Genomic DNA, 24,169 nt, shown 5'->3' with positions numbered 1-24,169 from the left:
TGAGCAGCTGTTCAAAGAACATCTCACAAAGAATGTAATCGAACAGAAATCTGCATAAGTGTTGGAGTGAAACAACTGAACAAACGGCAAAACTGTTTGCCGTGTGATCTAGACAACCCCAACCGCCTAAAAACAACAAGAAACCACCTCTTCCATCTCAATAGATTGCGCAATAAACAGGAAAGCGCGTGGTAGTAAGGTCACACCAACGTACGCGTGGTTCCGTCTCCCTCCCTGGCCTTGCCCTCCCCCTGGCGGTAGACGGGTATGACGGTGATGTCATAGGTGGTCAGGGGGGTGAGCCTGCGCAGCACGGTGGTGGTGGCTCCACCGCCGGGCACCTTGGCGGCCAGCTGGCGCCCGCCCTGCCGGGGCTTGTAGGTCACGCGGTAGTTGACCACGTTGCCCGGCGCCGGCTGCCAGTCCACCTTCATGCTCTTCTCCGTCTCCTCCGACACGACGATCATCTTGCCGGCGGCCGAGACTGCGAGGGAGGAGACATCAGGTTAGAGCGGTGAGGTTAGATGGATGGGTGGGGTGACTGGATGGAGAGATGGACGGATGTAGGTGTGGATGGGTTGTTTGGATGGGTGGAGGATGAATGGATGACGCAAAGATGGGTGGTTGGCTTCAGGGGTGGATCCTAACTTTGTGGAAACATCAAATCACCCAACTTCCCCTCCGTGAGTTTCTTTGCAATGGCACACATGCAACCGCCCGTTCCAACTTTACAGAATCGATCATGTTTGGTCAGTGGGTTTCAGGAGCCAAGCGCAGCAGACTGATGTATTTGAGGAAAGCCAACAGGGGCAGATTTTTCCATAGTGTCTACAAAGCATTTGATCCAGAACAGGAAGGGCAAGTGTGACTTTTCATAGCCCTCTAAACAAGCTGGGGGAAAAATTCAGACTTTCTCAACTTCAGACAGAATTATTTCTTATTTATTTTTTTCACTAGGTTTCTATGAACGGAAAGATGTAATGGATCCAAGTTTTCTGTGTGTTGCTCGGTCCAAATGGACCACTGGTTTCTGCCTTGCAGAGGGGAAAGAGAGGCAAAGTTGGAAGCTCAAATAAGAAAAGCATTGTGGTTATAAACCATATGTGGCTGCCTCCGATGTCGCCTCAAAGGTGGTTGTGGTGTATTTCACACCTGTCTTGCTTGCCAGAATTAATAAGTATAAAAAGATGTCTGCACATATTTTTCCATTAGCACATTCCCTTTTGTTAACTGGTGGTTAAAATTCATTCCCGATTGGAGAGGGATTCTGTTCGATGCGCTTTTCTCATCTTGGCATGAGAACAGTCAAACAAGGAATATACCGCTTTCTGTCTGGCTCTTTGTGACCTGTATCTCCTGTGAAGAGCGGTTGCAGGTGCTGGACATTAAATCACCCTATATGTTCCATAAAACCTTGAATACAGACGACTTATATGACTCGAGCTACAAACGCATCTTGGTGACCGATGCAGCCTGTTTTTATGGGTAAAAATGGGTAATTCCAAGCTAAAATCTTGTTTTCTAACATGAGGCATAGTCTCACTTATATATATATTTATATATATCTGCCATTGATGAGATATCATGAACTATTTTACCATGCCTAAAATGAACAGGCATATTTAAATGTTAAGCAGTCCTCTGGTGCCTTTGGGGTAATAAAGTCAAGGTTTAGGTCAGCATTCCAGGCTTTTGAGTAAGCCTTTTGGGTCCATTTAGGAAATTGTTTGCTAGCTGTGCCCCTCCTTTTAGGGGCTTAGAACTTTTTTTATACACACTTTAAGATATACAACTCAAACGGGTATTAGTGTATGTATACATTTAGTCTTTTAGCGTATTTCTATGCCCCATAAAGACACTACATTAAAGAAAAACCAAAGTAATTAAAACAATATTATTTAGGGTAACATTCACAGGTGGGCAAAGAAAAACTGCCTAAAAGAGGGTTGATTTAGAAGAAGTTCAACAAGAAAGAAAAGAAAGTACACTATATTTCAAACAAACGAGCGTGAGGACAGAGCAGAAGCAGAAGGAGTTCCAGGGGGAGGCAGGAGTTGAAAGAGAGAGAGAGAGAGCGAGAGAGAGAGAGAGAGAGAGAGAGAGAGAGAGGGGGGGGCTCCCAAAGTCAAGGGTCTGCTAGAGGCATTTCAGGCACTTCTTGAGCGGCTTACCATCTGTGGTCTCCTCCCCCACCAGAGGCTCTCCCTCTCCGTGACCGTAGACCGCAAACACCGAGACCTGGTAGAGTGTCTCCGGGGTGAGACCCTCCAGAACGGTGTCTGTGGTGTCCCCGCCCACCGTCTTCTCGCCCGTCTCCTCGCTGTACATGGACTTCCACCGGAGCCGGTACTGGCGCACGTTGCCCGGTGCGGCGGTCCAGTGCACGGCGAAGCTGGTGTCGGTGACGTCGCTGGTGACCAGGTCTTTAGGCGAGCCCAGTTCTGTGGAGCAAACAGGACCATAAGACCGGCGTTGGTGTATGAGAGGTTCAGACAAGGAGAAAGAAAATGACAATCTCAGCTGTGTTGGGATGGATGCAACAACAATACAAATCATCTCGTGGTTGTCTTGCTCCATTGCACATTAGTTGGACTGGTATATCAGCGTAAGGTCCAAACACCCCCCCAAAAAAAACACGTTTATGGAGAATCCAGCTCATAATTTCCTTTAGTCCGTGCGGTTTGGGGTTCTACGCAGATACATAAAGGGCTAAAGGAAGTGGACTAGACACAGAATGGACAACATCAACAGGCAACAACAAGTGATAAAACCAAAAACAGTCCTGTGTCGGTCCCCGCCTGAACCCTTCAGGGTGCGTTTGAACTCACAATCAGAGAATCCTGGAAGGATCTCTGCAAAACTAATCACAAATCACACAGCCTCAGCGCCTTTCATTTTCCATTGAAACAGATGAAATGTGATCTTAAAAAGCACTGGTTTTTTTTTTGTACAGATGTTAACCTCTTCCCCTTTTCCCTCTCTGTACACTTTTGATTCCCGAGGGGCTACAGGAGGACCTTCCGGCACAGTGTGAACGGGAGGGGAGGGTTCGCTGTGGTGTTTGGTGGTGAGTGGCCAGCACCCTGCTGGGCTGAGCCGCATCTCTGTTTCTTTCACCATCCATACAGAATCACTGCACTCTGCTACCCCTGCCAACTACACAGCTTTCACCCCATTCACAACCCATAGTCCCCCAATGCTAACACTTAAATACCATAAGTCTGTGTGTGCAGCAGTTAGGTGGTTTTAAATTAAGAAATGAATTGATCCAATAACCACACAAACATTCCTCAACAACACATCCTCAACATTCCACAACATAAATTAAGTCAGACTGGGATCAGGCAAGGTATTTTGGTCACATGCTAATTTCAATTGGAATTTTTTGATTGGTCTCATGCTATTGCCAATCTGTTATCAATTTGAGATGGAAAAACTGATATAAATACAAATTGCAATGATAGCAGCATCCAAATTGATCCTGCCAAGCTGTGTGCTTTCTACATAAAATAAAGAACTGTGGACCAATCAAGATTATTGATAAATAAGAGCTAATACATAAGTCCAGAGCACACCCTCTCCAATAAGGATCGATTTCACAGGAAAACTTGTGATACAGGTTGATTCGACAGCTGCGTTTGAGGTAAATGCACAGGGATCACGGGGAAATCACTTCTACAGACAAGGGCTTAGTCGGTGGGGCTCTGCCAAGAGCTCCTGCCAAGGAGTAAAGCAGCGCAGTCTAACAAAACACATGCGCCACAGTCAGACCTGCCAACCCTTGAGACTCAACTGACAAACATCCACGACAAAAAAGTCATCGTTTACAGTCTACAAGCCAAAAGGGTAATCCGATGCGCACACACACACACACACACACACACACAGAAAAACACACACACACACACACACACACACATACACACACACAGCAAGCACTGGCATCTTAATGACATTCGCCACAAAGTCTTCTTAAGCAGCAGGATTTCCATAGCAGCTATTACTGTCATCCACACCTGTTGTTAGGTTAATAAAACGAGAGCGGCATTGAAGCGTCTCCTTATCAAGTATATATTTCACTGTGGTCGGGCCCAGCATCCACACCCTCTGAGGGGAAGCCTGTTCTTAAATAAGTGCTGTTGACGAGACCAGATCAAAACATTCGACTCCATGCCTCACCCCCCTGATTCCCTCATACCACACACATACACACACACACACACACACACACACACACACACACACCGCAAAGGAAGATCCATGTGTTGACTTGCCCCTCACATCCACCACCGAGATGTCTTAAAACATAATGATCTGCAGTTGTGGAAAAGTGGCCATATGCCAAACAAAAAAATAACAAAACGGATTTAACAAACACAAACTTTATAAAATAACTGACTCACTGACTGTCTGGGAATGTCCATTCGATATTCATTTTTTATTTTTCATGATTCATTTGCACCTTGAATCCATCTTCAGTAAAAGTCTTATTTCATTCCTTCAATCTTGTAAAAGGCCCCTGACCTCCTGGACAGTGTGCTCCGTGTGCCATTTCAGCACTGGGGCTTAAAAAATGCTCTATTTAATTGGTTATTTCACCAACATCCCCATCTTAGCATGACGAGGTAAACATATATAAACTTAATATTCAGCCCCTTGGTAGAGGATTCCCATCATCCAATGCAACTGAACAGGATGTAATAAATAATCTCCCACTTTTCGCCTCCATTTTGAACACTGTCCAATTTTGCTGGCACAATTGGGTTTATTGTGTGGAAGATATTTTCCCCAGCCAGTCAAATGTTCACCTTCATGGCGGGTCTCATAGTGGCAGTCATAAACAATGAGATCAGTGTGTGTGTGGTGAGGTGTGGTGACGTCAAGGGCTTTGGAAGCTGGTCTAGACAAAGTGCTTTGTCACGGAGCACAGAGAGCAGCTTTAGTATTTCCTATGAGGGTGTATCACCAAGGATGGATTCAAACTGTGGAAACTGTGTTTTGCCACAGACAACACCTTTGGCTATTAAAGGGACAAAAGATGGAACGCAATGTAATGAATTTGAAGGGCAGAATTACACACACAAGCCCCCTTTTCAACCAATAACTTGGACCCCTGAAACATCCAGAATTGACTGCCACCAGTGACCCTTGGGCCTGCCAAGGATATAAGGGCGTGACATTAGGAAACAAGGACTCCACTATTGATCATATTCTGAAGAATGAAATAGTTTGGTGAGTTGGAGGGATGAGATAGCTTTCTGCAGAGAAATCGAGTTCAGCCACCACTACATCACATCCCAGGCATGTAATGAGAAGCAACAGCACTGGCTTTGCTTTGGTTCCACCCTGCAAATGGTGACAGCTTTGAATAAAGCTTGGGACTTTAAGCCAAAGGCCTATCCTATGTTCAAAATTCATTGGTTTGGATGACATTATCTGTTATCAGGACAATTATTTCGCAATTTGGTGCAATTTCTTCTGGCAATCGTTTCTGGCAAACTACTAACCAACAAAGATGCATCTCTCTTTTCAACCAATTGATCATTGATCCAAACCAAAGCTCACAGGCTTTTCATGCCACAGCCACCATCTGAACAACAGCCCTAGAGCCTAACTATCTAGCCTATCTAGCCATAACTATCTAGCTAGAGCGAGGACTCCACCACCTATCATCAAGTTGTCACGCAAGATGTGTCATTCAGTTTGGCACAGCAAAACATCCTGTTGACTGACTTGCATCCTTAAGTGACCACAACACAGATGTCGTCTACGCTGAAACAGATGTTGTTAATGCTCATCTAGAGGTTGTAGGAAAATATGTTGTATAAACCAATGGATAGCAATTCCCATTTTGCCTATAGCAAAGCCAAGATGAATAAGTATTAAAGTTAAGTTTTAAACTAGCCAGGCATGTGGCACTGCATGTCTGCTCCAAACCATTCCAGAGCCTCTTTTTTTTAAGTTTACAAGCTTCCCCACACCCATTTCCTCAGCACTGGCTTCTTTGGCAGCAAAGCAGTACCTACCAGTGTTTTGTCTGTGCCAGAGGAATTACATAAAGAACTGTTTCCCCCCAAACTCAGCTCATATGCTTAACCGACCATTGAGACTGAAAGCTCATCGGTTTCTCGATTGGACATATGCTCCAGAGATTTATCACACACTTGTTTTGTTTTTTTACATATCAAGATTTCACGCAACAGGCCGACATCAAGCCATTTTCCACCATGCCTCATGATCAAACATTTGCAAGGCAACGAGTGAAATCCAAGATCGAGACGCAATCACAAACCCAGTCAGTCTCAGAAACCACTCAACGCACACAAACGTGACAACCTTCGAGGCCCTTTGGCAGTCGAAACAAAGGCTCCACTCAGTTTTCTGCTCTCCAATACTGATTGCTCGGTCATTCATGCTATGCAACCAAAAAAAAGGCTTGACGTGAGTTAATGTGACATCCTCACGTACCTTCCAACGTAGTGCCTGTGCCCAGAAGAGGCTCGCCTGGACCAGAAGCGTAGTTGGCGGTCACAAAGAGCTCATACTCTGTGGTCGGTTGGAGGTTTGTGAGCAAAGCCTCTGTGGTGTCTCCCATGACGATCGTCTCCATCAATTCGCCTCCGTCTGCAGCTTTATAAGTGATTCGGTATTGGAGGACATTTCCCGGGGCGGCCTGCCATGACAGTTTCATTGTGGATATGGTCTCGTCGAAGACACGAAGGTCCCGTGGCGATCCACGCACTGAAGGTAACAAATAGAAAATGGTGGATCAGACAAGCATTCAAGACTAGTAAAAGACAGTTGGACTGGGTTGTATATCAGCCAAATTGAATGCTGTTACAATAAATTCCAGGATGAAAATCACACAAAAACAAAATATTTTATATATTAACCTGTCGATTTATTCGCTCGAGCCGATGATCTCAACACAGGCACATTGTAGAAGAAACTATGAAGATGAATCTTCAGAGCGTGTGGGGGGCCTCACCTTCCTTGGTGGTTCCGTCCACCTGCTTCACCTCCCCGGTACCAGTGGAATACTCAGCAGACACAGACACTCGGTAGGTCGTGATGGGGAACAGCTCCTGGAGGACGATGGTGGTTTCGGGTCCACTTGTCATCGTCTGCAACAGCTCCCCCGCCCCGCTCCGGGGAACATAAGTCAGGTGGTACCGGATCACCGAACCCGGCGCCGCCTGCCACGACACCCTGAAGCTATCCGTCGTCTCTTCTGTCACCTCTAGGTCACGCACGGTTCCTTGTTCTGCGAAATAAACAAGACGGAACTTCTCAGAACTGTTGCTTGAGCCAGCATTGGCTGGATGTTATTACGATTGAGCTCTGGTAGATAAATACACAAAGACAATCCATTACCTTCTAGAGTGGTCTCTTCACCCGTCAACGGGAAACTGTCTCCCTTATCGTACTGCGCAAAGACGTTGACCTCGTAGGTGGTGAGCGGGAAAAGGTGGGGCAGGACAGCGGTCGTTGTGTCGGCGGGCACCGCCAAGGAGATGTAGTTCCCGGTGTTGTCTTCAGCCTTGCGGAAGCGCACCAGGTAGGACAAGGCGCTGGTGGTGGTGGCTGTCCAGGAAGTACGGAAGCTTCTGGAAGTCACCTCGGAGAACACCAAGTCCCGGGGTGGGAGAAGACCTGGGAGCAAGTAATAAACATGAGCGGTTATTGGTAAGGTACTATGGCTGGTTGTCATTATGGGTTTTTATTCATGCCAGGGTCGTTCTGTTCTATTGCCTTCTATTACTACACCTGTTTCACATATTTCTGAAAGTGATGTCATCTCATTACTCATTTTTCATTTTCTTATTATTATTTCTTAGTTGTTGGAATGGATACAGGCCTCACTACTAAGTGACTTTAAGTGGTAAAGTCATCCCACCTTTACACTCATTTTTGGTTTTGGTGGCCTACATTTTCTTAGGTGGTGTTGTGACATCCATAAAAACATGTGGTTTGATAAACAAAGTAACGCTACTTACTCCTTTTCTTGATGTTGAGCAACTCTTGCTCAATCCTCAGGCAAATGGACTGAGTGAGCTCCTTGGAGATCCTCTGGAAGGCATCAAAGTCCTCCACCTCAAAGACATGAGAGGCCGACGGGGGATTGGCAATGGCCTCCAGCTCGGATCTGACGGCGTCCTTGACACCCACGGCAAAGATCTCCACGTCGGTGTTCCTCAGCTTGGTCGCCGGGTCCTTGAAGGAGTCCGAAGACTTCCCGTCCGTGATCAGCACCATGACGCGAGGGACGTTCTGACGCGCGCCGCGGCTGGTGACGAAGATCTTCTCCCTGACGTAGGTCATGGCTTTGCCTGTGTTGGTGGAGCCTCCGCGGTAGGGGAAGGCGCGCACGGCTTTGACCACGGCGTTGATGTCGTGGTGGGTGTTGAGGGCAAACTCTGTGTGCGGGTCACGGCTGTACTGGACCAAGCTGAGCTGGACCTTGTTGGCGCCCACGTCAAAGGAGTTGACCAGCACCTCGAGGAAAGCGCGGACCTTGGCAAAGTTTTTTAATCCGATACTGTAAGAGCCGTCGACCAAGATGACCACGTCAGCCTGGACATCCACTCCCAGTGAGCATTCTGCAGAGGGACACATGAAAACCTTGGTTATTTAGGGACCTTCTACGGCAGATACAGACGTGGATCTGAGACACAAATAACATAAAAGGAGTGAGCAGAGAACACTGAAAAACCCTGCATCCTCACCTGTGGACACCTTGACGGGCTGGGTCTTCTCCATGGCCATGACGGCCTCGCTGGGGACCAGACCTTTGAGAGCGTACAGGCTGATCTCGTACTCGGTCTCTGGAGAAAGGTCGCGGACGTTGATGCTGGACTGCGTGGCTCCCGTGTACAGCTCCTGGCGTTTCATGCCGGGCAGCATGGGGGTGAGGGTGAGTTTGTAGCCGGAGACGTCGCCTACGGACAAGTCCCAGGTGATCCTCATCGACTTTGAGGCGATCTCTGTCACCTGCAGGTTAGAGGCCGGCTCCACCACTGAAGGACAGGCAGGAAAAATGGTGGAATGGTAAACGGTTATGGTTGGTAATGGTAGGTGTTATTTGAGGTGTGTCAAATGTTTTATTTCAGCTTTACCCTCCATACTTATTTTTTGATTTATATTTTAATGGTGCTGAGAGCTGTTATTTTAGTACAATTTGTTTCAGCTATTAATGACTGAAATGAGCTATGAGAATATCTGTTTCAGAATCTATGTAGAATCCATCTGTTTGGGGTGGTTTAACTTTCAAAGTCTTGCTTTTTCCCGCTCTGTTCTCTCTTTCTATCCACCTTATTCCAGGCTAAACAATGCGCGTCGCCATGACGACCAGTCCAGTTTCCCATTTCCGGTTAGAAGGGAGAATAGGTAGCTGGTAGTATTTAAGTAAGAGGATGAGTTCAGGCTCCATTTGCCATTTTGACCTTAATGTAATATGTAATATAAAGTAATATAAACTTTTTAAACTATTGCCGTAGCCTTCAAGATATGCGCTAGCGGTGCAAATGTGCTAGCCGCTTTGTAAACAGCACTCGACAGGAAATGGTAAACCGGCGGGCCACTATGAATAATGGAATAAGGTGGATACAACTCTCGAAGTAAAACCTACAGCACATTTAATGCATAAATACTCCATGAGATATAACAGGGAGTGTGGACCTGACTGTGTCGGATAACTATTCAACTTACTTTCCTCTCCGCTAACCAGAGAATTGAGCTGGTCATCAACGCCAGCACACACTTCCATGATGATCTTCTTCTGCACCTCTTGGATCAAGTCAAAGTTGGGGACATTGTAGACGTGTTTGCTGTGAGGAGTGGATCCCATTTCCTTGAGCTCATCCTCATCCGCTCCTTTGATGCCTGGAAGGACGGATCAGAAATCCATTCATATACATACACACTAATAAGTCACAGTTTACAGTTTACAGTCACATTTACAGTTTTGTAAATGCGTGTTGTCTGGATGGATCATTTCTGTTTTTTTATATTATCAGGATTAGAGCGCGATATATATATCTAAAACAATTATTTATCTTGCAACCAAAACTCTGTTTGACATCAAGTCATTTCCAGGAAACAAAGAGACATTTCACATGGAAGAACGGCATTCGGCAAAACACTTAAGTAAAAAAAATACCTAGAACAAATATTTCCACGCCAATGTTCCTGAGTCGTTTCGCATGCTCCTCCACCGGGTCCTGTGATTTTCCATCGGTGATGATCATGGCTACCTTGGGGAAAGATTTCCTGGCACCGGCGGCCTCAGTGAAGGTGTTGTTCAGTAGGTACTCAATGGCATCACCTTGAAACAGAAAGCATATTGAATTAGCGATAATGATATTTCAAATATATTTAAATGGGGAAAAGAAAATGGTGTGCTAGCCAAGTCTAGGAGGATCGTCAGTGCTGTCCCTCAAAATGTGGAAATGTTGAACGTTCTGACACTCCTATGAGCAAATTGGCTTAAAGTGAACTGTAAATGCAGCAGACATGCTGTCTGAACTGTAACTTCCATTAAGAGCTAGAATTCAATGAATGGGTCTAAACTTTAGACCCATTCAACCAATGACCTGCCCATATTATATGACCATATCTTACCATACTATAAAACCAATGACTTACACTTTACTATATAACCACGCCATACCATACTATCTAACCATGTCTAACCATACAACATAATCAATGACTTACCATTCTATATAACCATGACTTGCCATGCTATATAACCAATGACTTACCCTTTACTCTATTACCACAACGTATCATACTAAGTAACCATATCTAACCATACAACATAACCAATGACTTACCATACTATATAACCACAACTTAGCTTAACTTAACCATATCTAACCATACTATATAACCATCTTTAACCAGACTATAGAACCAATGACTCACCATTCAATATAACCACAGTTTGCCATACTATATAACCATCTCTAACCATACGATGTGGTACACACTTGGCATGGCCAGTGACTAACCCACACCATGCAACCCGGTGGCCCACCTGTCATGGTGTTTCCTCCCTTGTAGGGCAGTGTGCTGATGGCGTTCAGAAGGTCTCCCCTCCGGGTGTAGCGGGTGAGGGGGAACTCGGTGCGGGTGTCGGAGCTGTACTGGACGATGCCCACTCGGGTCTTGTCCGTGCCGATTTCAAAGGCGCCCGCCATGGCGCCGATGAAGCTGCGGATGTGCTTGAAGTTTTCCCGGCCCACGCTCCACGAGCCGTCCACCAGGAACACCAGGTCGGTGAGGGCGCTGACAGAGCACTCTGGAGACGGCAGGAAGTTGAATATATTACGCATATTTGTATGTTTTTTGGAACCCTAACCCTCAATTAAATGATATATCTTGTGGTCATTCTCATAATTGTTCTGTACTGCTTCCCAAAACGTTTCGCCCACCCAACTGTTAACCATCTGGGATTAATAAAGCACAGCTTATCCTCTGCTATCTTTGAGTTAGATGTACGCTACATCATAAGAGAGTAAACCTAATTACATTTCGGCAGCCTTTTGACATGTTAGATAAGGGCGCATGGAAAACAAGGTCAACAAGATCAGACAGGGTTCCTTTAGTCCGGCTCGAAAAAGGTTTGGATCCCCTGTCCAAACCATTTGGTGTGGCTTGTTGCAAGCCAACAATGTGCCACCAGTCTTGAGTGATAGACTTTGCCAAGGTATGGCAGGAGCACAAAATGGTCTCATGGGGAGGGAAAAGAAAAAAAAATGGTCTTAAACACATTTACTCTGCAGTCTAAATAAAAATCGAACCCGTGACAGATAGTTGGATGACTCATACCCTCCGTTCTCACATCAAAGGGAATATTAACCCAAGACGTGCCGTGCCAAACGGTGGGCTGGTGGAGTCATTCCACTGGAGAGAAATATCTCTGGCTTCGTAGACCAAACAAAGAGTAAATGCTTTCAGCGGCAACACTCCCGAGTTTCACGCTTTAAAGCCAGAAGATTAAAAAAAAATACAATGAAAATTCCCTGGAACATTGGACATAGCTCTATTAAAGTAATTGGCCGGTATCAACATCTGGACTTAAAACGTCCAGTCCCCCCACGGTCTCATCGTGCCTGAATTCTGTTCCTGACTTCTTGTTATCCTCACTTGAAAAAGACAAGGACAACCTCTTCCAAATTCCTCCGCTAGGTCAAAAGCTTAAGGAACAAAGAAGATAGGAAACAATCGGGGCGGTTGTGAAGGAGGCTACATCATCCTAATCCCAGAAATAAGCTTCTTGGATCATCACAACCCAGAGGGACCCATTTCCAGTCAAAGAAAGAACTCACACGCTTCGGAAAAATGCGAACCAGTTTGACTTCTGCCTACCAGAGACTGGAATCTCCGTAGGAAAACACAAAAGAAAACAAAACGATTTCCCATCAACCACTGTAATCCTTTCCACACCTTTCCACGTCCATAACAACCAACACCCCCTCCCCCACCCCCCTCGTCCTCCACATTTTAAGGGTCAAAATAAAATGAGGTCATCAACGCAGCATGGGGCGACGGGGGCAGAGGTCCCGCTGTACCCACCGCTCGCTCTAATAACAGAACCCTACTGTCTTTTAGCTCCCAGGCCTTCCTATGCTGCGTTGTTTTTATGTACTGACTGGTTTCAATTACAGGGAGTGAATGCATGTGTTCCCCCAGCCACTGTCTGCAGCAACCCCCGCCCCCACCGCTACCACCACCACCCCATCCACACCCCACCCTTTGCCTGCTTCCCGGGGACAACCCAGCACGTTGTGTGCAATGGAGATCGTTAAGCACCAGAATTAAACCGGTGGAAGACGTATTATTGAAGTCCGATGGAAGGAAAGGAGAAAGGGAGAAAATAAATTGGGGGAGCAGGGGGGGGGGGGAGGGGGGAGAAGACATGCCCAGTTGAGAATTTGAGCCGGCAGAACCGTAAAAATATACTCACTGATTGCATCTGTCTGTGGCTTCTTGACCCGTCCGCTCGTGTTACTGGACTGGACTGAAACACAGGAGAAATGAACACAGTGAGACATCATCCCTGTGTCAGCATGGAACCTTTTGCTTTGTATTCCTTCCCAGTGGAAAGGAAAAAAGAGCTCGGAGCCCAAGGTGTTAAAGAAGCCTGTGGATGGGACTCCGTAATCACTAACACACATTGCTCTCCGTTAAGATATAAACAATGGGGTGTCTCAATACAGAGATGTGATTTATATTGGCTTACTCCGTGTTTTCTGTTACTTCAAGGTAAAGTTTTTTAAACAGAGTAATACACATAATTGAAACATCTAGATGTATTATCGTTAAGGTAAATAGAATAGTTTACTGTGTTGGATAAAATCTAAAGAAATGGGGGGGGGGGGAACATGCTGTGAAAGTATTTGAAATAAGATAGTTAACATTTGTCCTTCACCACAACTACTGAAAGATGATCGATTGGAACTTACTGGTGAGTTGTCCAAATATGTTGATACTCTCCTCTGAGCCATGGTAGGAGTTAATGGACACAGAGTAGTCCACGTCAGGCGTCAGATCGGTGATGGAAGTCTGAGTAGACGTATAGGGCAGACTATAGTCTCTACTTGGTTCATCTAGGGGGGGGAGGGAAATTAAAAATTAAACATTAAACATAGAATGAAACTTGTCAATACTCTAAGAACGGAATCTGAGAGGTGGTGTAGTGGGGATGGGTGCCATACCAACCTGTATTTGATATAACTTGTAATCTGTAGCCCGTTATACTGGACAATGGGCTTGTCCAAGACATTTGCACTGTGTTCTCATTTAGAATTTTAAATTTTAGATCTGAGGGGGGCTCCACTGCAAATAACAGCACAAAAAAGGAAAATGTTAAACCACAACAAACACCATATCACTCTATAATTGTAATGTTGAAATGTGATGTTTAAATGACAATAGTTGAACACACTGTGATTTCTAATCTAGGCATTCACATGAAGCCCAACAACAAACACTTCAGGGACTGAAGTGGAGATGTTTATTGTTGGGGAAGGACAGACAGACATTCATTTTGCAAAGATGGCAAATCATAAACACATAACAACAAAAACAACAACGAAAACAACAGAGAGTGAGTGTGAAGCCATTTCGGAACAATTAAATGGCATTTGTTTGAGTTGCGAAAACCGAGACGGCTGGCAACTCAAAGCACCGGAACACAGTACATGTGCACACGATTTCAAACAAAGTCTTTCCAAATGCAAACACTGGGTGAACCATTCCACACATGCTGAGTGCACTCATTACAACGCATGCCTTAACCGCCCACCCCTACCCACCCACCCCACCCCAATTCCAAAAAGGAAAACACAGCTCTCGTAATGACAAGTGGACCACAGTAATACATAACATTTACAACAGTTGTTTCATTCTGAAGGTACTGATTATACAATGGAATCAAGTTGCCAGGTAAAGTCCTTGAAGAGCAGACGGACAGAATTGAACGTTATGTTGTATATACAGAGTATATACAACATACATTGGTTAAAGGTGTGAGGTAATTATGCTGTATTACCAAAGCAAAAACTCTTTACACAAGTCATTGGCACACATCCATTGCAAACCTCGCAAAAGAATACACAATTTGTCTCAAGAGACTTGTGTACTTTCTTTTTTGTGAGTAAGCGTCAGGCGATAAAGGTTACTAATAAAATAATAAAAAAAACGAATCTGCTTGTACATAAAAAAAGACACATGACAAAAGTAACACAAGTGTCCACACAAAGCTGATTGGATCACAGACATCTCACAGAGTCATGCATGATGTAGATGAGAAAGTTGCTTGGTGCACAACAACTTTCAACTGACCGGATTATAGTTTCCATGTACAGTTGGGGGACACCACAGAGACAGATGGCAAACTATATTTTAAAATGATATTCTTCCATGCAGCTCGCATGGCGTGAAACTCTGTTAGGCGAGGAGTTGAGGAAAACAGATGGAAAACTAACAAGGAAAACTAACAAGGATAATAATAGCGTGTGTTAAAAGTGCACAATAGTGTCAGTTCTATTTGAAGAGTCAAAATCCAAAATGTAGTATTGCCTTCATGCTTCTGCATACTTGTTAAATATATGAATATAAAGGATTTGGATATTGTTTTGCTAGTAAATATATAAAGCCAATATATGATGTGCTTTAATTATGTGAACTAAATTCAAATCAATCTTCTTTTAAAATCCAGTAGTTCATATATTACGTTTTGGGTTAAAACTCTTCATTGATGTATAGATATTCACTGACATATTGTGTTATAGAGGCCGTGAAGGCATTCTCTCGAACTTATTGTTATTACATATCTTAGTCCCAGGATCTAGTAACCCTAGCTACAGCTCATTTTTTTGTTGAATTTTATGCAAGTTCATATATCACTATAGAAAAATGAAAACATGCTCAGAGAATATAACAAGGTACAAATCTGCTGTTGAGCGCAATTCCATTAGTCAAGTTTACTTCAAAATGGTTCTTGAGTAGACCATGATACCGAAGTAGCCTAGTTTGTTTTGCAGGTTATAAAATGTTACAAAAAATACTCTTAACTGAGGTAAAGGGCTACATATATATAAATAGTTAACTTAGCTACACATAATCATCAGTCCTGATGCAGATGATGTCATAGTGCAGTAAGTATCCATGCATGAGACAGAATCCTAAAAAGCCAAGTAGAGAAATATAAACAGCATGCAAGTCGTCGAGTTGTGGTCCATGAAGAATGTGGTCCATGGGACGCAAGAATATCATTGTAAAATAATAAGTTTGGAGGCGGAAGCCATAGCTCGGGACAAACTGAGTGCACAGGCAGATGACAAAAAACGGGACCCCGTGCTCGCTGGGAACTAGAGGCGCTTGGATGGGAAGAGCACCAACCTGCAGCATCCACTCAAGTCGGCTTCCAAATCTCTTCCAGTTCTTATCTTCAACACACCAAGCACGGTTGGACGTGTTCTCGAAACAGAGTGAATGTGTCTCGTTGGATGTGTTTGTGTAATGTGTGGTTGTGAATAATAACGTATGTCTAGGGTCGAATCCCTAATAACACAATTGGATTTTTTTAAATTTTACGTAACATTTGACATAAATAAAGATTATGATCATTTTGGAAAGGGTTTATAGGAACTCATCTAGAGTTCAATCTAGGGTGAGAAAAAATTGCTATTTTCGAGAAAAAGCGAAAAATCATGGTCGGTGGGTTTGTCATGAATATGGGAGACCATCACATCAACCACTAGTGCGGGGGCCAGGGAACCGTCCTTCCCTGGCCCCCACAGGCCAGAGTCTGGCTACTGTTCTGTTAACAGTCCTCTGTCTCCATCCATCTATCCAGCCAACCAGCCAGCCATCCTGGTCTGAACTGCTGCCAACAGTGGAGGCAGAAAAGAGGAGGTGGAGCAGGAGGAGGAGGAGGAGGAAAGAGCATTGACTCTCCCAGAGAGGCAGAACAGATGCCAAAGTAATTCCACAACATGTGCTGACATTAAACATTACTGCATATTAACTTTCCATATGAATTGCAACTCAGCGTTTTCGCAAAAGCCCGCAAAATGAGGCCTGAGAAAGGCTCTTTGTCTTTGAGCTGTCTGTGGATTAATTTGCGATTCTCATATTACATCTTTCCATTCTGTTAGAGGGAAGATATATGGGAGAAGGCATGCGAGTGATTTAAGCCTGCTGAGGCGCTGTTCAGCGGTGAAAAAATAAATACAATCTGGAGATTTCCACTCTATCTTTTCCAGTTTGAGTTGTCAATGGAAAAAAAAGAATGAAAAACAAAGGCTAGCTATTAAGAATTTAAAATTGTTTCGGAGATGCGAGGATTACTTATTTTTAGCGTCTTTAGCTTGCATTGTGCTACTTGCACAAATTGCATTTCATTGCAATAAAATAACTAAGTGCACACATAATGGTAATAAAATTACAATTCTAAAACCAGGGATAAACCGTCACAGTTTCAAACCTGCTAGGGTTTGTACATACAATTTAAAAAATTGTTCAAATTGAACAGATAATTTCTCAAATCTGTCCCCAAAAAGCTGGAGCTGGAGATTACGAACTAACATAATCACATCCTGTAATTTAGACATTGAGGGATCAGTAGACAAGCCTAAGACATAATTAGTCAGTACAAAATGACAAACATCTGTACATTTACTAAAAGACACATGAGAATTCATAAAGACAAAGAAAAATGAGCATACACATACACCTTGAAATAACTTTATTCAACGTATCCACACAGTTTTGGCCTTTCTCTCGTGTGATTGCTTGCTCAATAACCCTCTAACTGCCAGCAACCAATCGATAACAGGGAGTGAGAGCGGGAGAGGGAGAGAAGGAGAGAGAGAGGGAGAGAGAGAGAGAGTGTGTATGTGATGCAATAAGAGGAAAGGAGGAGGTTGTGGTAGTTGAATTTACCTTGGGCTTCTACGGAGGAGAGAAGGACTGCCACAAAGGCAGCCGCGGCTAGTGATAGCCCTATCTTCATGGTTAGCCTTTTTGGGTCAGCAGTGCATGAATCAGCCTAGGGACCAAGGGACCATTCATAATTGTTTTTTTTAATGTGAACTGAGTGGGCAAAGTCACTGATCAGTACATTTTATATTAGATTTCATCAACCTGTACTAAACCTGGATTTTTTTTTTTTTTTTTTTGGGGGGGGGGTGACTCACATTGTTTAAGTGCAATTTCAGTAGAAAATAAATATTTTTCATATATTCCCATGTGAGACGTATTTAAATATGTATCTGCTAGTCACCATTGAATTTACTAACTTTTTCATTACAAACGGAATTTTTGCCCATATGCCATTTTATAAGTTGATTGTGCGCCCCGCCTAGCGCATAGTTACGCACAATGCAGTTCATTCACTTTGCTCTGAAGCGGTTAAAAATAACAGAAAAAGGCGATAATGTATTTCATCCAAAAGAGCGATTAGTTCCGTCTGAAATGTATTTTTGTTCTTATAATTCTGATTAATTTCGACGTCGTCACTGAGTGATGTCTGACCTCTGTAAAACGCAGCTAGGGACTCAGCTGTCAAGTCAATTAGACTACCCAACTATTGGTTAAGTCAAAAACGAACAGCTAAACAATCCCAAAACAGTTTTAATAAAAAACCTGGCCCACATAGGACCTTTAACCAACACAACGCGAAGAGCATCACTAAATACATTTTCATCTAAAAGAAAATATGAACATTGAGACCCACGCACTTAAAAAAAATAAATAGGCTAATAATAAACTGTCTATAGGTCCATCAAATCACATATTAATAAGTCATACACATTGCGGGTAAAAATTGTAATTCATCATAAAGTCCCATTACTCACCTAAAACGACTCCAAAAAAATGCAGCGACCAACTTTCAGTGCAGCCTCCTTGAAGACTCCCCCTCTGGAAACTGAGAGATTTCAGGAGCTGCCGGTGGAAGCTTGTCTCTCCTCTCTGGCTACTGGAAGCTCAGCCAGCAGATGTCCAGGGTGGAATAGGCTCTTTCCAAGTGGGAAGAATCTTTCCACAATTGGCTACTTAATAGGGGGGGCAGTTCCCAACTCCCATTTTTACCATCTTTACCATGCGTAAGAAGGGGAAACTGTTGGTGGTGACTGTTAGTGCCCTCCTATCCCCACTTTCTCAACAAAATGCATTCCTTAATAAGGAAAAAGTAGGGGGAAAAAACGGCATTATTGTCCAACACATGATGGTAGCCTACTGTTTCCCTTCATGTAGGCTGAAATTGACCCACAATCCACTTGGGTTGTAGTGTAGCCTAGCTATTTAGGCGCAGGAATGCCTAAATGCGTATCTTTGGTTTATAGGCCGAACGGTTCAATTGAATAAAAGTCAATGTCGAATTTAAAAATATATATATATATAGGCTACAATATAAATATATAATTATTTAAGAAATGTAAACATTTTATCATATACTTTTCATGGAGATTTCGAGTGATGTTTTTATGACTAGTTAAGTGTGTTACTAATGAGACATATAGGCCTAACGTACACACCGTTTGAATACGATGTGTTAAAGAAGACACGAGTGTCATCATTTCAATAGAAGTCTTGCTGTCCCAGGGCTCTCCAGAATATTGTAATGTAGTCATTTGGTGCCCTCTAGTGCTCACACGGATACTTGCCTCTCAACAGCCAGACAGTTGTGATATAAACCTGTAGAAACTAAGAAAACAAGAGGTATCTACAAATACTCTGAATACCTAACAATTATCAGTTCCCAAAGACATACTTTCTGGTTTATTCTCAACAGCTGTCCAACTGATATATAATAACCCCAAATGTTGACAATTAAAAAAAAAAAAAAAACATACTTCCTCGTCAAGCCTGCCTGTATATATACAGATACTAATATTTTTGTGAAATGACACCAAGATATTTGTCAACAGTTTTTTTATTGCAACACAAGAAACCATATATATACATATACATTTAAAGATATCCTTGGTCCTTGGTATACAACCTAAAAACTAGAAACTAAACAAAATGGCTCTGGTTAAATAAAATGACTGTGCTATTTTTTATCAATTATCAAATAGCACACAGTTTTGAAGAATCAGCAAAGCAAAATATGTGACACTTTTAAAGTGCGTCATTTACTCGTCTTTGAAGAATGCAAGAAAAATAATAATACCTAAAATATATATTTTGTGCTGTGGTCGGCAGAATGTTACCCAATAGCCTACCAGTTTAATAACACTGTACAGACGTGTATACTCATAGTGTATTTTATTCATGAAGATCTACGTTTTGCATGACTTCTAATAAAAAGATTCAATACAAGTAAGGTTGGGCTCTCTCTAGAATAGGATGAGTAAATTAATGTCAATTTTGGTGTATAGCCAAATATTTCAAAAAGATTATAATAATTGACACACTACTGCTTCAAGATATTTGCAAATGAGCATACCGCCTCACCCCAAAGACCATCTGAAAACAGCTAGTGGCAAAAATGTACATTCATCAGCAGGACGCATTACAGTATACAACGACAAAAAAGACGTGAAACACAAATTCTTTACGACTAAAAACCATCACTGTTAAAAAAAGCCGAAGATACAGACAGGGCTTAACCTTGGCGAATAACCCTTGGACATCGTTATGCTCATATAGACATCGGCTATGCTTTCTTTGTTTCTTGCAGGCATGGGATCACCTTAGGAAAATGACAGATACAAACACACACACACACACACATACACACACTGACACAGGCAGTTAACAAGACCCGTGCAAACAGCCCTGATTTTCTTCCTCGGATCGGGAACGCGGCCGGTGAAGGCGGCCAAGGCATGCGGAGCGTGGGCGCCCGGCGGAGGAGCGTCGCACAGGAAGCGCCTCAGTTGGGAATGTCAGCGCTGCTGCTGCGGTTGTCGTACTTGTGGTGGATGATGAGCAGCACCACTGCCAGGAAGAAGCAGACCGAGCCCACCGTGATGTAGGCGATGCCCAGGAAGGGGTTCTTGCCACCCATCCACGAGATGGTGCTCAGGATCACGCGCTTACGACCGTCGAAGCTGCGCACGGGGTAATCTGATAATGCGGTTAAAGGGTTTGTCTTGTTTTGCTTCGAGCTTAAAAAAAAATGAAGCATGGGCTTCCCATTTGCTATTGTCCATTGTGTTTCTATAGCCTCCGTTTATTTGGTTAGAGAGCTTCACAGGCCCATGTTATGCAACTCCCCCTGATGCTATACACGCTGCTAAAATAGGAACTGCACATGGATGCTTGCCTAGTCCTGCCTGCTATGTTTTCTGGTTCAACTAGTTCAGTAGGTTTGCGTAAAATCGTAACATGTCAAGATCAGCAGGGGTCACTAAATGAATCAGAAGAATCTGATAGTTCAGGTTTTATTTGCCCCTACATAAGATTCTGGCCCTACAGATTTGCAGTAGACCTGGCCCGGGTCAGGTCAATCACAACCATTCTAATCAAATTTTGGGCGGGTTTGTTATGCAGACTGTAAAGAGGAGTGCTACATGAGAGCATTGATGAGGCATTTTAATAAACAACCAAGATGGAGGCCCCTGATGTGTCACATTTTACGCCGTCCTGATTGGTTCTAGATCTACCCAGAGGCATTTTAAATTCGCCTAAATGAGCAACTTAAAACTAAATGAGTCACTTTGGTTGAAATTTGGTGGACTAAACTCAGAAAAACCCAAGCGATAGCCGAAGCAAAGATTAAGTTTCAGGTTAGCAACAGGTGACAAGTCAATCAAACATTCTGGCTCCTCAACTCTGACTGTTGTGAGTGGCAATAGCGAAAGCCCGAAGAGCAATATGCTGTTCCTAAATTAATAGAAAGTGTCTAGTACTGAGAATATTACTAGTATTCTAGTAATATTACTAGTACTAATAATATATGTAATTTCTTACATTTTGATGGTAGCCGGGGACTTATTCAAACAAAGGAATTTGGTTTTTCTTTGAAAAAAAAACAAACAATAATAGCATTGAAAGATCTAGCACTATATACCACATCAGTGGGAACCAAAAGGATACTGTAGGAGACTTCCAGGACGTATCTGCCACTGGCCAGTGTCGGGGCGTCTGCCTTCTTCTGGATGATGCGGTACAGCTTGCGGAAGGTGGGCAGGGCGGCCGTGCGCATCCACACAATGAAGTCCTCGTTGATGAAGCCGTTGTTCTCGGGGTCGCTGGGGTCCAACTCGAACACGGGCGTCCTCCAGTTCACTGGCTTTGATGTGCCTGAGGAGGTGGGGGAGATATCAGAAAAGTGTTAAATTGATGGACAGAAATAATGATAGTAAAATATAATAGCAATTGACTTCTAATGAGGTTATCAGGGTTTTCAATGTGTACTTTAAGCACCATTAAAATTACATTCCACCAAATCCATAGCAACCCCACATAATTTCAGTTTAACGATTTCCTTTTAATTCTTTAAGCTGATTTGATGGGGTTAGAATCTATTTCCCCTCATGGCTACATAGCTAAGCTGGTGACCAATCAGCGTAGACTCACGTGGCCCAGACAGTGACCCATTACCGTACACTCACATTACAGTGGTCGTTCAGTACAAAATTCCAATCTTGATTCTTTCCAAGACTGTGATTTGGCATAGTTGTAGATACATCCCTCTGTAATAGGTTATGGATATCTTATGTTCTAAAGATCTTGCTGTCCATCATCTAAATAGACTTAAGTCATATGGAAGCAATGGGTTCAGCAGAAAAAACGAAAAAAAAAAATGATATTCTTGAGAGATTAATAAGTAATTGACCTTGGAAGGCAACGGTGAGATTGTCATTTCCACCCGGGTTCCTGAACTTGACGTGCTTGTCGGTCCACCAGGCGATGCCCTTCTTCATCAGAGCAACGGCAGTCCTGGTACCGTTGCTCAGGTAGTACAGCTCTAGAGTGTCTGCGGACACGACAAGGATGTAGAGCCAAATAAAGAACGTCAATATGGTACCCCTTAAAATACAAAAACAGCCGCGGCCACAAACCGATAAACTAATCACTTGATCCTCAAAGTGCACTCAAGATATGCGATTTCACTCAGGATTCAACTGACAATGCAATTGAAATGGTTTACTGGAAAGAACAGGCACAAAGGGGCAGGGACGTCTGTTCACTATCAAAATGACTTACCATTGAAGAGGCTGTTGGCGATGGCGCCACATGGAGCAATAGGAAGGCCGTCGCTCATGCGGTACGGATCACATTCCTTGCTCGGGCTCTGCAAAATGGAGGTTGATGTCAAAGACGTAGCGAAAAGAAGATCCGTTTCATGCATTGCTTGAAATGTGGCAAATATGTCAACGGTCACATCATATTAATGTTCAAGGCCCCTTCGACTCGCATACCTTTAATGATGTCAGATCACCGTTCAGCTGGCTGTCGTCTCTGGATTTGACGTAGCGTCTGTGATTTTGATAGAAGTTGGATAGGCCGTAGTACATGAAGACATTGCTCTGCAGGGGAGGATATGTGAAATGAGTCAATGTGACTGAACAAATGTCCGTTTTTAACTCAAACGAGGACAATGACACACCTAGTTTTCTAATTCAGATGAAGACAAACTACTTCTACATAATATTGGAATCAAACACCACGAAGCAAAGTACACACAAGATCCTGTTTCAGACTGTGGTTTTGCAAGGTAAAGGTCGGCTCCTCTCAACAGGAAACTAGAAAGGTAGCATTGTCAGCAGTGCCCCGCGTGAGGGGAGGCAAGAACCCACTAATGGCATGGTCTAAAACCGGATCAATCGATTATCATAACAGTCTGCTGTAGACATTACGGGAATAATCAAGGTCTGAGGCAAGCCTTAAGTGACCATTTCAAAGCCAAGGTTAATTTAAGAGCTGACAACCGGAGCCCCTACTATTAAACATAATTAAATATGCATCCACAAATTTAGACGGTTTGAAAGCACAGCAAGTTAACAGTTATACCTCAAAGGGTTGGTCCAGGGTGAAAGGCACCGAACAGGTGCAGGAACTCGTGCTGTTCCAGCTGTAGTTCTGAGCGCAGTTGTAGCATGGACTGGACGCGTCGATACCCGTGTAATCAATCTGAAAACAATACACAGACAGTATGAACTAGTTTTCCAAAACAAAACATTGTTTTACTGCCCAGGGACATGAGCCCATCATCACCTCGAACTCCTTGATGTTATTCGAAGTCACGAACAAGCCGATGCCAATGGGGATGAAGATGAGGCCGATGACAAAGAAAGCGGGCAGCACGGTGCCAGCCGTCAGGATGGGCTGCCACGCAGGTAGCCTCTGCTGCTTGAACGCCGTGTTGTCCGGCTTTTTGCTCTTGACAGCTCCGGCTCCACCATTGCCCGGAGCGCCCGAGTGATGTCCGTCCTCCTCCTTGGCGTTGTAGCCTGACGCCATCATGGCAGCGATCGCTCACCAAACAATACAGTAATACAGTTTAGTTTCGGATATGTTATATCCGACGTCCCGAGTCGGAACAGCAACGTTGAATGCGAAAACGCTACAGAGAAAACCGTATAAAAAGTAAACGTGAGAATTGGACCCACGATTTCGTATAGTCCTGTGTTGTGTTGATTTTAAGTAAGCTGCTCTGAGAAAGGGAAGACGAGAGGTAGGAAGTATCTTGACCAATGGCCTG

General features: G+C 43.7%; 2 protein-coding genes across 2 annotated transcripts in view; both read right to left on the bottom strand.

The window, feature by feature from the left end:
• Positions 1 to 18,486, bottom strand: part of col12a1a (collagen, type XII, alpha 1a) — a 62,887-nt gene extending 44,401 nt beyond the window's left edge. The window contains exons 1-15 of the mRNA XM_084482318.1: positions 18,369 to 18,486; positions 17,455 to 17,560; positions 13,726 to 13,842; positions 13,470 to 13,613; positions 12,971 to 13,024; positions 11,039 to 11,302; positions 10,160 to 10,324; positions 9,709 to 9,882; positions 8,727 to 9,017; positions 7,998 to 8,600; positions 7,375 to 7,653; positions 6,989 to 7,264; positions 6,469 to 6,741; positions 2,172 to 2,441; positions 215 to 484 (exon numbers count right to left, since the gene is read on the bottom strand). Of these exons, the coding sequence (XP_084338444.1) occupies positions 215 to 484; positions 2,172 to 2,441; positions 6,469 to 6,741; positions 6,989 to 7,264; positions 7,375 to 7,653; positions 7,998 to 8,600; positions 8,727 to 9,017; positions 9,709 to 9,882; positions 10,160 to 10,324; positions 11,039 to 11,302; positions 12,971 to 13,024; positions 13,470 to 13,613; positions 13,726 to 13,842; positions 17,455 to 17,524 (3,250 nt within the window). The 5' untranslated portion in view covers positions 17,525 to 17,560; positions 18,369 to 18,486. The remainder of the gene's footprint in view (positions 1 to 214; positions 485 to 2,171; positions 2,442 to 6,468; positions 6,742 to 6,988; positions 7,265 to 7,374; positions 7,654 to 7,997; positions 8,601 to 8,726; positions 9,018 to 9,708; positions 9,883 to 10,159; positions 10,325 to 11,038; positions 11,303 to 12,970; positions 13,025 to 13,469; positions 13,614 to 13,725; positions 13,843 to 17,454; positions 17,561 to 18,368) is intronic.
• Positions 18,487 to 19,431: 945 nt separating this feature from the next.
• On the bottom strand, positions 19,432 to 24,144 carry tmem30aa (transmembrane protein 30Aa). The gene is made up of 7 exons (XM_084481632.1): positions 23,683 to 24,144; positions 23,479 to 23,598; positions 22,887 to 22,994; positions 22,672 to 22,759; positions 22,301 to 22,441; positions 21,559 to 21,765; positions 19,432 to 20,586 (listed from the first exon to the last, which is right to left on the bottom strand). Exons 1-7 carry the CDS (start codon positions 23,929 to 23,931, stop codon positions 20,393 to 20,395), a joined length of 1,107 nt encoding a protein of 368 aa, XP_084337758.1. The 5' UTR covers positions 23,932 to 24,144; the 3' UTR covers positions 19,432 to 20,392.
• Between the last annotated feature and the right edge of the window lie 25 nt (positions 24,145 to 24,169).

The sequence above is a fragment of the Micromesistius poutassou genome (genome assembly GCF_964030765.1).
Source record: "Micromesistius poutassou genome assembly, chromosome: 17".
Taxonomy (NCBI): Eukaryota; Metazoa; Chordata; class Actinopteri; order Gadiformes; family Gadidae; genus Micromesistius; species Micromesistius poutassou.
This window is presented reverse-complemented; position numbering and strand designations above follow the sequence as displayed.